At 34.8% G+C, this 13617-nt stretch overlaps 1 protein-coding gene across 14 annotated transcripts in view; it reads right to left on the bottom strand.

Moving 5' to 3' along the window:
* Positions 1 to 13617, bottom strand: part of ITSN1 (intersectin 1) — a 120791-nt gene that overhangs the window by 18354 nt on the left and 88820 nt on the right. For 13 of the 14 annotated variants that reach the window (XR_015796792.1, XR_015796793.1, XM_088144650.1 and 10 more), the window contains 3 exons: positions 2264 to 2385; positions 1736 to 1842; positions 23 to 221 (listed from right to left, as the gene is read on the bottom strand). Coding sequence is in view for 12 of the 14 variants with exons in the window: in XM_088144650.1 (XP_088000776.1) it covers positions 23 to 221; positions 1736 to 1842; positions 2264 to 2385 (428 nt within the window). In the remaining 2 variants the exon portion in view is untranslated. The remainder of the gene's footprint in view (positions 1 to 22; positions 222 to 1735; positions 1843 to 2263; positions 2386 to 13617) is intronic. The other variant, XM_088144651.1, reaches the window with a different exon arrangement.

Genomic DNA, 13617 nt, shown 5'->3' with positions numbered 1-13617 from the left:
GTAAAGAAAAAGATTAGCAAACCTGACATTCTCTTACTTTAACAAATTCCTTGAAGTCAGGCACTTCATCTGTTTTCTGTTGGATGAGCGCTGCCCCATTAAGCTGGCAGCTGCAGAACCGAATGTAGGGCTGCATGTGAGGAAGCTGTGCAGTCAGGATATCACCTATCATTTTAACTGGCATTCTTTCACCTGACATCTTTTTACGAACTCGCAGTGCTCTAAATAGCAAAAAGTGACAGAGATATTCTGTTAGGTGTTTGGTTTAATCCCTTTATTCATACTGCACAAATCAAAGCATTTGAACTTTGGAATGTAGCCAATTGGAGGCCATCCACTATGAAAAATTTTTTTCAACCAGCAGTACTTTCTGTTAATGTAGGGGTTAACAACCTGTGGCTACCAAGTCCTATTTCTGCTGCCCTGGGAGTTTCCTCTGATCATTACAGCGGTTTCCTTCCATTTTGAGGGAAGAAACACTTGAAAACTGTAGCATAAGGTATACAGTAAAATAAATGTATCTGACAGAAAACAAAGAACCTGGAAAACTTCACCCCAAACAGAGCCCTGCCCACCTATGATGTGGCCCCACCCTATCTGTACCTTTCAATCCTCTAAAAAATATCAACTGTGGTCCATGGCTAGCAAAAGGCAGCCCGCCTCTATATCAGTGGAACTGGAGGGAGGCAACTGGCCTTTCCCTGCAGCTCCCTCATGGCATCTTCTACATTGTTTTGAACAATCCCCCAAATTAGCTGGAACAGATTTGGAGCAAAGTGGCCAAAGGGCTGTAAGAAGAAGTAGGAATCCCCCAAATAATCACCCTGCTCAATTAGTGATGGAAGCTTCAACTGGGTCAAAGAACTAACCATCAGAACAGAGATATATATTGGATTAAAATACTGACTGGCTAAAACCCTCAACTGTGCATTTAAGCTTATGGATGGAGAAAACAGCTTTTTTAAAAAAAATCTACATTAATATATTGCTCAATCTGAGATAGCAAGGCCACACAGGACTAGTGAAAATCTTGGGTTTAGTTCCTAGAAACATCCTAAATTTATTGCCAAATATTATTTTTTAATGTGACAGAAAGAGAAAATTATAAAATCTGTGGCTAGAGAATTGTTGCATAGATTTTGAGTGTTGTACCACACACCCTGTTTCAAAATCCAGCACATGGGAGAAGGAGAGAAACGAAATCTGATTTCATTTATATTTACATTTATTTAAAATGGAATACAATCTAAATAATTATTCTGCAGTAATGGATTTTTTATAATTATATGAAGCTGTCAAGGGTGCATAATGAAGGGGGGTAGATCTTCCGTAACCTGTATTGAAATGGCTCATCAGAAGCCCATTACCATTTCAGCATCCTGATTAGTACAAGAAAGGAATCAAATGAAAAGAAATAGTAATAATAAACTGCAAAAAAGGGATCATAACAGTTGTGTTTCCCTGTATTTAATGGAATTAGAAAAGCTTGTTTGACTAATTTAAACTTGATGAAAAATGTAGTATAAAGTACACATCATCTTATGGCATAATATTTTTCAACAAGCTGTACTTTTTTGTGTAATACTTTTTCCATATACTTCATCTACTCATACATCATGTTCAGTTTTCACGACAAACAAAACATCATTTTAATTTCCATATTTTTCCTTCCCAAGGAAATGGAAAGATTCCCCAATCTGTTATTGGCAAAAATATGTTTACAAAAGCAACTTACTTCAGTAGTTTAATATTGCACATAATGAGTTCCTTCCAGTTTACAAAAATCATAGCAACTTCTTTTTCGGTCAACAGTTCAGAGTCCATCAGTGGCTTCTGGAAGATCTGAAGATTTAAATAAACAGTTTAGAGAACTTACTCTGTACTTCATTTGTGCTCTCAGCTTAAGATCAAAGATCCAAAAAATTCTTCCTGCATTATTTTGATGATTTCATAGGATGTAATATTATCGAAGATCAGCGCTTTAAAATCTCAGTGGTTCCAACAGGAGAGATTAAGCAACTGCTTAACTCAGAGCAGCCAAAATACAATTCCATGGACAAGGAGGCTTGCAAGCATCAGGAAAATTTACTGTTATATTGGCACCAACGGGCTCAAGTTCTGATCCAGGACAAAAGGCAGTTCAAGATCATTGTATTTGAAAAGTTTGTCTATGTTCAGCAGGCATACCTTAACTATGCAGAATCTAGCAAGAAAAAAATGAATCTGGGGAAGGTATTTTAAAAGTATGAACAATTACGCTCACCTCTGTTACTAACTGTAAGTCATTCACATAGTTCTCCTCTGTTACTATGAGTTCATGAATGTACCCTTGCCGTTTCCTTTCTGTGGGTGTCAGCATGTCTAGAAGATGCAAATCGGCACACCCTGAAAAACACAAGGAAAGTGGCACTATTTACTCTTGATAATTAACAAAATTCTGCATAAAATCCCCATGATGGTGTTTAGTGATTGATTTTGTGTTATCTGAGTTGCAAATAATTCAAACCTCATTCTCTTTTGGATATACTCCATTTTAATGTTACAGAGTTACTAAACTTGAAAATCGTATCCAAGCTGAACAATTTCAGATTACAAGAGAAGATTTAACATTTTTGAACAATTCATATGTAAAAATATAAATGCTTTTTAAAGCATTAAACAGCACTACAGTAATTTTTTTTCTATACTACCTTATCATACTAACAAACTGCAAATACTAACATTTTGAAAAAATATGCTTCCACACTTTTGAATTGAAGGATGTGCTCCATTCACACTGGAGTAGCCAAAGAAGGAGAAAATGGAAACATTTTGCTTAAAGGGTTAGTATTCCATAGTTACAACATGTCTGCGTGCAGTAGTTAAGAACATTGAATTCCAATTTGTATTGTATGTATGTGTAAATATGTATTTATATTTTCTTCAATTAAAATATTGATCTATTTACAGGAAAACCAAGCTTTTATATAGAGTTTTGTAGAGTTTTTTTTAATAGGACAGAATTGGGATTAACAGAGGAACACTGGATTGTGCATAAGTAAGGCAGCTTACCAAGTTAGCCAGAATGAAATCTAGTTTAGTAGATGACCAGCTAAAGCATTGTTTAACCCATCACCATTGCATAGCAGTACTGAATCGTATCTTTATTTAATTGATTTATATCCCACATTTCTTTCAGGAGCTCAAGGTGTCATATTTTCACCTCCATTTTTACCCACAACTCCTTTGTGAAGTAGGTTGGGCTGAGAGTGAGTGGCCTAGAGTCATTCACGTATACGTATACAGTACGCACAGGAAGAAATATACTCTAAAGCAGTGTTTCTCAGCCTTAGCCAGTTGAAGATGTGTGGACTTCAGCTCCCAGAATTCCCCAGCCAGCTGGCTGGGGAATTCTGGGAGCTCAAGTCCACACATCTTCAGCTGGCCAAGGTTGAGAAACACTGCTCTAAAGCAAAGAGATACTGTGAAGTTCACTTTTCCTTTTGGAAAGCATCTTTTTACTGCTAACATCCGTTGTTTTAGTTATAGTTTAGCGTCACACTGATGCCCTGCTTTGCCCATCTATAGCTTATTTTATTTTCTCAAATTGGTATTCCATTTTCTGTATTTTTGATACTCTAATATTTGAACTCAGAGCCCCATGTGGTTCCCAAAAACCTCGGGTGCAGCTTGCAGAGAACTCCAAAAGTAATTACAAACAGTAATCTTTAATGACTGGATAGAAATCGCATTAATTGTGTTTAATTTGAATTACCCTTAAATATAAAGGAAATGAAACAAATGTAATTTTGTCCTGACCCCACCCATTCTTCTGGAGTCTATCCCAATATGCCACTCAAAACCTCAGCCCGGGGGGGGGGGGAGTGTACCCTAAGAAAAGGATACCTAAGTGCTTTCAAAATGTAAATATCAGTGAACCCTGCATTAAAACCTGGCATAAAAACCGAGAGGCGGAGTTGGCGTTGCGGCGTTACGGTGTGCGATCTTGAGCTCCCAAGATCGCAGCCGATATCTCCGGTGCTGGATGGTCCCGAAGGACCCAAGCCATCCCGTAGAGATGGCGATTATATAGGGCACGTCCTGTAGATCCCAGGGACACCGCAAAGTCCCTGGTTGATCCAGGAGAAGTCCCTAAACCAGCGACGGAGTGGCAGCCATCAAGACTGCAAAAGCCGGGACAGCTCCAAAACGGAAGAAGAAAGACAAAGTGTGTCAACCGGTTTCAAGCACCAAGATGAGCAGGAAAATAATAGCCCCAACTTCATCAACATCAGTAGTTTCCTCCTCACCACCTGGGAGACAACGCTCAATCCAGACAATGATATAATATGAAAAAGAGAAGGAAGTGACATTGCAGGCAATTATGCAAGAAATCCAGAAGATTGGAAAGAGGACGGAGAATATTGAGCATAGAATTGAAAAGACAGATGAAAGTATACAACAGATGATGATAAAATATGAGGAGAGATTCAAGAAAATCAAAGATGAAGACAAAGAGATAAGAAAATTGGAGATATCGATACCCGATTGAGTGAAGTCGAAAAAGGCAGGAGTGAACTACTAGGATGGGAAATTGATAAATCAGAATACTATTTGAGATTTCAAAATATAGAGGAAGAAAAAGGTGAAAATCTTCCGGAAACAATGACAGAAATATTGGCAGAAGCATTGGAGATAACTAAAGAGAAGATGATGGACGGGATGGATGAAATTTTTCGTGTTTACACAAGATATGCAATGAGAAATAAACTACCAAGAGAAGTACATATAAGATTTACTAAAAAAACTATTAAGGCACAGATACTTCAGGTGGCAAGAGAGAAAACACTAAAGTACAAAGAAATTGTAGTCCTGAAGCAGGTGCCAAGAAGAGTAAGAGACATAAGAAGGCAATACTCATTCTTGACTAAAGAGCTACTCAAAAGAGGAGTAAACTACAGATGGCTGATTCCAGAAGGTCTCCTGTTTACCTGGCAGGAACAAAGACAAAGAGTTGATACAGTCCAAAAAGCAGAGCTATTTTATTCAGAATTTTTCAGAGGAAAAGAAGAAGACACAAAAGGAAGAATCGTTAATTGAGTTTCAAGAAGAATGTGTGGCAGTAATTGAAAAAGAAAAAGAAGAAAGTGTGGTAGATGGTGTTCCCAGAGAGCAACGAGAAGTAAGATCTACTAGAGCAATTAAACCCTCGTACAAAGCCTAACATGGAGGAAAGAAAATTGATTACGATCAATATAAATGGACTCAATTTAGCTACTAAAAGAAGGAAAGTATTCCATAAATTAGAGAAGTTAAAGTTTGATATAATTTGTCTGCAAGAAGTACATATCAAAAAACAACATGAATATTTGCTGCAGCAAAAAAAATTAGGTAAATTATTCACTTTTTTGACACAATGTAAAAAAAGAGGTGTGGTCTTATATATTAGAGATACAATGCTGGGAGAACAAATTTATGCAGATGATGATGGAAGGATTCTGGTGGTTGAAATAATAGATAATAATGTTAAAACTCTTTTAATTGCAATTTATGCTCCCAATGACAACCAAGAAGAATTTTATAGGAAATTACATATGAAAATAGTTGAATTGGACTATGCTAATATTTGTATGATGGGAGATTTCAATGGAATAATTAATGATCAATTGGATTACAAAACACAGAAATTGACAAAGAGAACTAGGAAGACACTGCCAAAATCCTTCCTTCGAATGATAGAAGAAATAAATTTGAAAGATGCATGGAGAGAAAGAAATTCGGCAAATAAGCAATACACTTTTTATTCAAACAGACATGCATCTTGGTCTAGAATTGATATAGTATGGATGTCAGCGGACTTATTTGCCAACATTCAAGAAATTGAAATACAAACAAGTACTTGGGCCGACCACAACCCAATGGTAGTTATCTGGAAAGGACAACGGAAGAGATCTAGATGGACTTTAAATAATAGGATACTAAAAGAAAAAGATTTTAAACAGAAAATAGAGAAAGAACTTGACTTCTTTTTTAATGAAAATAAAAAAGAGGATACATCATTACAGAATCTTTGGGACACAATGAAGGCCTATACAAGAGGTTTAATAATAGATTATACAAGGAAAAGAAACATAATGCAGAAAAAGACCTTTAAATTATTGGAGGATGACCATTAAAAAACTGGAAGAAGAGTTACAGAAATCCCTGCAAAAAAAAAGACATTAAAGCTAAAATGGATTTAATCAAACATAAAATGAGACTAATGGAAAAGGAGGAACTAGCACAAAAAATCAGAAGCGCTAAACAGAACTACTTTGAAGATGCAAATAAACCAGGCAGATGGCTAGCTTACAAACTGAGAAAGGAGAGAGAATCAAAAAGGATTAATCAATTGATAAATGAAGAAGGACAGATCTGCTTTGGTAATGAGGACAAGAAAAAAATTATACAAGATTACTATGGAAAATTGTACTACCAAGAGAATGTTCAAGAAGAAGAAGTAAGACAATATTTACAGAAAGCGAAATTACCCCAGATACCTAAAGATATTGAAAAAATGTTAGAGGGGAATATAACTATGACGGAACTAACAGAAGCTTTAAAAAAGCAGAATGTTGGGATAGCTCCAGGTCCAGATGGGCTGCCAGTGGAATTCTACAAAACCTTCCAGGAAATATTGAGCCTCCAACTATTGGAAGTTATGAATGAAGTTATGACAAAGAAGAGGATACCTAAAACATGGACTGAAGTATACATTACACTTATACCGAAGGAGGACACTGATCCTGCTTCAATTTTGGCAGAGAGACTGAAAAGATACCTAAATAATTTTATTCATGCCGATCAAAACGGATTTCTGCCAAAGAGACAAATCAAAGACAATATGAGAGTAATTCTGGACACTTTGGAGTATTATGAGGCACATCCTGAAAAGCAAATGGCCTTGATATTTTTAGACGCACAAAAAGCCTTTGACAATGTGAGTTGGCAATTTATGTTATTGCAATTGGCACAAATGGGCTTTGGCAAAAATTTCACTCAAGCCATTGAAACAATATACCATAAGCAGACTGCAAAGGTCATGATAAACGGAGATTTAACAGAACAGATAGACATAACAAAAGGGACGAGACAAGGCTGTCCACTATCACCCCTGTTGTTTGTTTTAACATTAGAAGTGTTGAATAGGAATATAAGAGAAGAGAAAGAAATAAAAGGAATGAAAATCAAAAAGGAAGAATACAAATTGCAAGCTTTTGCGGATGACCTAGTATTTATACTAGAGGATCCATTGGAAACAGCATCCAAATTAATTGAAAAGATAGAAGAATATGGAAAAGTAGCAGGTTTAAAAATAAATAAAGATAAAACAAAGATATTAACAAAGAATATGTTAGCAAGGCGAAAGAAAGAACTGGAAGAAGTCCTAGAAATACAGGTCACAAACAGGGTTAAATACCTAGGGATATATATTACACCAAGATGTAGTACATTGGAGGAGGATAATTATGTTAAACTCAAACGACAGATCGCAACAGATTTGACAAAATGGGAGAACCTACAATTATCAATGATTGGGAGAATATCCACCATTAAGATGAATATATTGCCTAGGATATTATATTTATTCCAGACAATTCCTATTCGTCTAGGGAAAGAGTTCTTTGATGACTTAAATAAAATTGTATTGAAATACATTTGGCAGGGTAAAAAAGCAAGAATAAAGCTTAAACTACTACAAGACGCAAGAGTAAGAGGTGGGTTTGCCTTGCCTAACTGGGAATTATATTACCAGGCGACAAATTTGATGTGGGTAAAGGATTGGATAACTTTAAGAAATAATAGATTATTGACGTTAGAGGGACATGACTTCTTGTTGGGCTGGTATGCTTTCCTATGGTATAAGGGAACGAAAACACAGGGCTATTTTAGAAGGCATTATATTCGAGAGGCATTGTTTTTAAACTGGGAGAAGACAAGAAGACAATACTATTTAAAAGTTCCACAATGGATATCCACTATTGAAGCCTTCTCTTATCCAATAACATATAAAAAGGAACAAACAGTTAGATATACTGAGATATTGAATGAAAAGGGTGAACTTAAAACTATGCAAGCGTTGGAAGAACAAGGTATAAAAATGAATTGGTTTTCATATTTGCAAATACAATCTAGATTTGATAAAGATTTTAAAGCAGAAGGTATTTATGATAAGTTGACTGTTCTAGATAAAATTTTGATGGGTACTGATGAAAAGGTGATTAAAAAACTTTATGGACATTTACTAGAATTTAAAATGGAGGAAGAACAGGTCAAAGAAACAATGATTGCATGGGGGGAAAATTTTGGATATGGAATTGATTTAGAGAAGTGGCAAAAACTATGGTCTCAAAACTATAAAATGACAATGTCAACTGCATATAAAGAAAACTTGTATAAGATGTTTTACAGGTGGCATTTACCCCCAGCGAGGATCACGAGAATGTGTAAGAACAAGTCTGATAAATGTTGGAAGTGTCATCAGATACCTAGCTCATATTACCATATGTGGTGGACATGCTCAGAAGCCAAAAGATATTGGATTAAAATCCACACATGGTTGGAAAAAATGACAAAACAACACATAGACTTTAAACCAGAGACATTTTTACTGGGAATTATGCCGGAAACATACAGTAAAGAATTGAAATACCTGATTGTAAATGTTTTGACAGCAGCTAGAATTGTATTTGCTAAGAATTGGAAGAATGAAAAAGTACCTATGCAGGAGGAAGTTATTAAGAAAATTATGGAATGTGCTGAGATGAGTAAATTGACATTTGAAATTAGAGAGCAAGAAGACAAACAATTTTATATGATATGGGATTTGTTTTATCAATGGTTGGATGAAAAGATACAGTAATGTAATAGATTAGGAAATTATATAATAGAAACTCGATAAACTGATATAAATTACTATATATATATATAATCAATGGACAAAAATGATACAAATCTTATAATGAAAGCTATAATTTCTCGTAATAAATGGTGTTATAGATAGACTAGTTACAAATGATTAATAATTGATAACTGATAAATATATAAATATACGTTGGATAGATAACATGAGAATCTATATAAATGGTGAGTGAAGACTATGAAAGGATGGCACAAATGATTGGTAACTGGCTGACACACAGTTTAAGATGGAAGATGGTTTTTGTTTTTTATGTTCTTGTTTGTTTATGTATGTTTGTGTTTGCTGTAAAAAAATAAAAAACTTAAAAAAAACCCTGGCATAAAAACCAAGGAAATTTCAATAGCTGGCTGGGGCACACAGTAAAAGCTTCCTAGGCCCAATGCCTACAGCTCCAGGTATTTCTTTCTGAATCCCTGGAAATGTTTTACTACTGGTTAAACAGACCAACAGTCTGACTTAGTATAAGGTAGTTTCTGAAGATCGAATGTGAAGGATGACAAAGATAACCACAGAACTTTGGGGAGAGATGCCTAAAACTGGAAAAATGGGTAACTTGTGTAAGAGTATAAGCAACATTATTTATTATTAAAATAATATACTAATGGGAATTAGACAATCACCACCTGAACAGAGGCAGGATACAAACTTATATTGATTGCTGAAGAGGGAATTAGCATCCTGTATTATTTAAATTAAGACTGTTACTCAGAGATATTAGAATCCAATGTTTTTCTGTTCATTACATTTTTAAAAGTAGCCTTTGTCAGATTGCTGGATTCCTTAATGATACGTGACTGAGTTGAACAGTAGCAATTATTAACAACTCATGCATTTTGTAATTCTGCTTTTCAGAGAACATAGACATCTCACTTCCATTCGGAGCTCTAATGTGTCCTATATCATTTTAGTTAAGTTTGATATGTTTGAGGGATACTAAAGTTGGTTGTCACTGTTAGAGAACTCAGGTAAGACAGCCTTTCTTAAACTAGTACTCTCCATTTGTGGTGAACAACAATTGTTATCATCTCTAGCAGACCATGCTGACTCAAGATAATGGAAGTTGTCACCTAGCACATACCTATTTAGAAAAGAAATTCTTGCAGAAAAACCCACCAAATAGTACATTATCAGATCCCATTGTCCTGGAGGAAGATTTGTGTTGAAAAACATGACATTTCTGTTGTTATTTAATAATAAACCTATTCCATGTTTCATAATATACTTATACCATGGCTGAAAAAATGTGCTATCCTTTTATATAGCTTCCAATTTCTGGTATTGCTTCTTGTTCTTCTTTTTTTTTTAAACCAATGATAAAGAAGTAACACTGGCTTCCTTGAAATTACAATGCTGAGGAGCACTGCTAATAAATAAAATTAAAAATGAAGAGACATCACATTAGGCAATAAACCAATACATCTTTAGCATGTTATGAATCCGATTATTTAGCTTAACAGTGGCTGGTCTTGGACATTAAAAGAAGAAGAGGCAACATGTAAATGTTGACTACTATTCATTCCTTAGCACTGAGACTCTAGCAAATTAAGAGTGTCTAGAAATCTTCCTCCAGACAAAGTTCCTTTTTGCTGTAGACCTTAGAAAGCTGATGTTTGGTATACAAACAACTAACAAACTACCCAGGCTGTACTTTTTAAGTCCAGCTGGCATACTTTACTACCAACTTGCCATTACTGAGACCTAGTGAATATAGCTACAGTGTAATGAAGGAGGAGGTCTGCATGCCTCAGGCCCACTGATTTTTTGGCACTACCAGTCTAATGATAATCACCTTTTCTGTTCCCTTTGTCACACACAGCATCAGTTGCTTCTCACTATGGGACAAATTAAATTTCAGATTGTAACTTGAGATTTCCACAATCCTAGCCATCTGGTGCTCCGCCATAACATTCTGATCTTCTTGGTTTTTGTTGCTTAGAGAAGTTGTACTTATTGTGCACTTATAAAACTACATAATGAACATAATGTAGTTTATTACTCTCAAGCAGCTTATAGTCAAAGAATAGGAAAAAGTAGAGCATACAGTTAAAAGTAGTACATACAGTAGGATTAAAAAAATATTCCTTTAGGAATGAGAATTATGACAATTAGCAGCAAAGAAAGTTATCCAGATAAAGATGACAGACTGGATTAATTAGTCCATGACTAAGACTGTTTTGCTGCTTCCCAGAAGAATCCTGGTTAGCTTTTGTACCTGGCTTCTGGTATATAGATGCATTTTTTACTGTGTGGGAGAGTGCATTTGTCTAAAAGATCAACTTAACCAGGACACAGATGTTATGTATATAATAATTTACTTTTGGTTGCCTATAAACAAGTAGAAAATTAGGTATCAAATCTACTTTTTAAAGTACCATAATTTTATTTGTTAGTGGGATGGTAATCCTACAAAATGGCTTCTAAAGGAACATTCACCTCTACATTAAAATGAAAATACGATACAGTTTCTTGCTGGCTGTTTTTTCTGTTTCCTCTATCATATTTAGATACAATCTAAAGCTAATATTGTTAGGACACCAATGTTAGGTTTTAAACAGGAACCATGGAAAAAGAAACTGAAAAAAATAAAATGTTAATGCTGGAGGATAAAGCATAATAAGTTGCATATTCTAAAAGTCTTTGGAGAATTTCTAGCACAAACAACATCCTCTTCTGGCCTCCTTCAGGTTGCAAATATTACCAGAAAAAGAGGTCTCCCCAAGACAGATATTAATCTAAAGGACAATGCCCACATTTCCATATGTTATTACTGTAACCATGTTTCTAATTAATAAATTACTTTCTCCTCTTTGGCTTCCTTGTAGATGCCCTTGATTCTCACACAACTTTATCAAACATAATTTCCACTTGCACTATATGGCCATATTTTGAGATTTTAGGCTATATGCAGTAAATTAAGAATTTATTTGCATTAAAAAAAACACATTGCTCAAATGTTTTATCAGGTTAACAAGAAATCCATATAAAAGGTCCTAAGTTACAGAAACAATAAAGCTTTGTGTACTTTCCATTGTTTCACAAGAGTAATTTTTAATAGCTCCTTAAAGATAATCAGATTCAGTTCCTTTAAATTATAGCTTCACAATAGTGCTGTGTGACTTCTAATGTTCATTTCTTGACACTCCTTCATTTCTAACATTCTAGCACCATCTCTTCCCTATTCTTAGTGCTATCTTAACAATAGTTATGCACAATTCAGGGGGTATTTTTGAATTCTATATAGAAATGTCACAAACCCATTATTGTTTTCAATTTATGACTTTGTGGACTAATAGCTCATCATTCCCTCTCAATTTGTACACATATTTATGTCCAAAGCAGTTATTCACTGTTAATACAAAAGAATATTACTCATGATCCTTAACATCATAATTTCATAATTTCCTTAACACACATAATTTCATAGCCCTAGCCCATATGGTCAATGATTAGATGAGAATTGTAGTGCAATAATATTTGCAAGTATGTCATCTTTACTTTGTGCTTTGTTGGAAGGCAACTGGTTGTTAACCAGTTAGTTAGTTAACTCCTAGTTAACTTTTCTAATTCCTCTGTCTTGCTGGGCAAGAATCCAACAAAGAGATGTTAGGTAAGAATAAATAAATTCTTATCAGGCCCCATACATCTTAATAAACTCATACTGAAAATACTTCAATTCAAATGTAAAGATACTGAAGGCGAGGAAATTACCATAACTAACTACTTCACTGAGTTAGTTTCCAAAAATGTAACATAGAAGTCCAAACAGAAATATTTCATAATATCTATTCAAGTCTTGTTACTGTTATTCATTTTAATTTTTATGTATTTATTTTACAGGTTTCTGAACATTACCCTCTTTCTTTCAGTCTTAATTGTATCAGATGGATTGATTATAAGTAAAATGAAATATATGGGAGAAAAATTCTCAGGATCTATTTCTGTAAGATCTATTTCTGTATTAGAAACAATATTTTAAATTAGTGCTTAATTATATTGGCAAAATTAACATTTATTTATTGTACTTTTCTATTACCATGTAAATCAGAAGTTATATCACCCCATGTAAGATTTCTTGTTCCCTTAAATTCTAGACTATTCTTTCTGGAAAACACTAGAAAAGTTTCTACTGAAGTTTCAGTTTTCCCTGGTTGTAAAAATATGCAGGATGTATAAAATAATGTAATTTACTTAGAAGTAATTCCCAGTATAATTTATTGGCTTCCAGTGCAAAAATGCATGAACAATCATATTTTGTTTCCTAGATTCATATTGTGAGCCTGAAATTTCATTTGTGAATGTTTTTCTATAAAGTAGCAACCTGGCCAGTTCCTACGCATCCTGCCTCTATCCCCAAATGTCATAAGGTCTTGAAAACATTCATTTGGCTTAATGTACCTTCAGACTTGCAAGTTCCTGTTAATGTAACTTTACTATAAAGTAGAATTAGCTCATCTGGCTATGTTTCCTATCTGGTCTACCTCACAAGGCTGAGATTGATCTTGCAAGTCTGAAGTTATATTTCTCCCCCCGTCCCCTTTATACCCCAAGAAACTAGGGAGGGCCTCTTGCTCCACCCACATTCCTGCTGTGGGCTAAGTTGCCTTTTATCTGACCATTCCCTTGGCTGCATCTCTTTGCCCTGTCTCCCAACGTCATTCCCACATACCATTATCATT

Source organism: Python bivittatus, unplaced genomic scaffold, assembly GCF_059951505.1.
Source record: "Python bivittatus isolate LINGU-HERP-01145 unplaced genomic scaffold, Pbiv_v1 ctg000350_np1212, whole genome shotgun sequence".
Lineage (NCBI taxonomy): Eukaryota > Metazoa > Chordata > Lepidosauria > Squamata > Pythonidae > Python > Python bivittatus.
The sequence above is the reverse complement of the archived record's forward strand: the minus strand, read 5'-3'. Positions and strand labels throughout refer to the sequence as shown.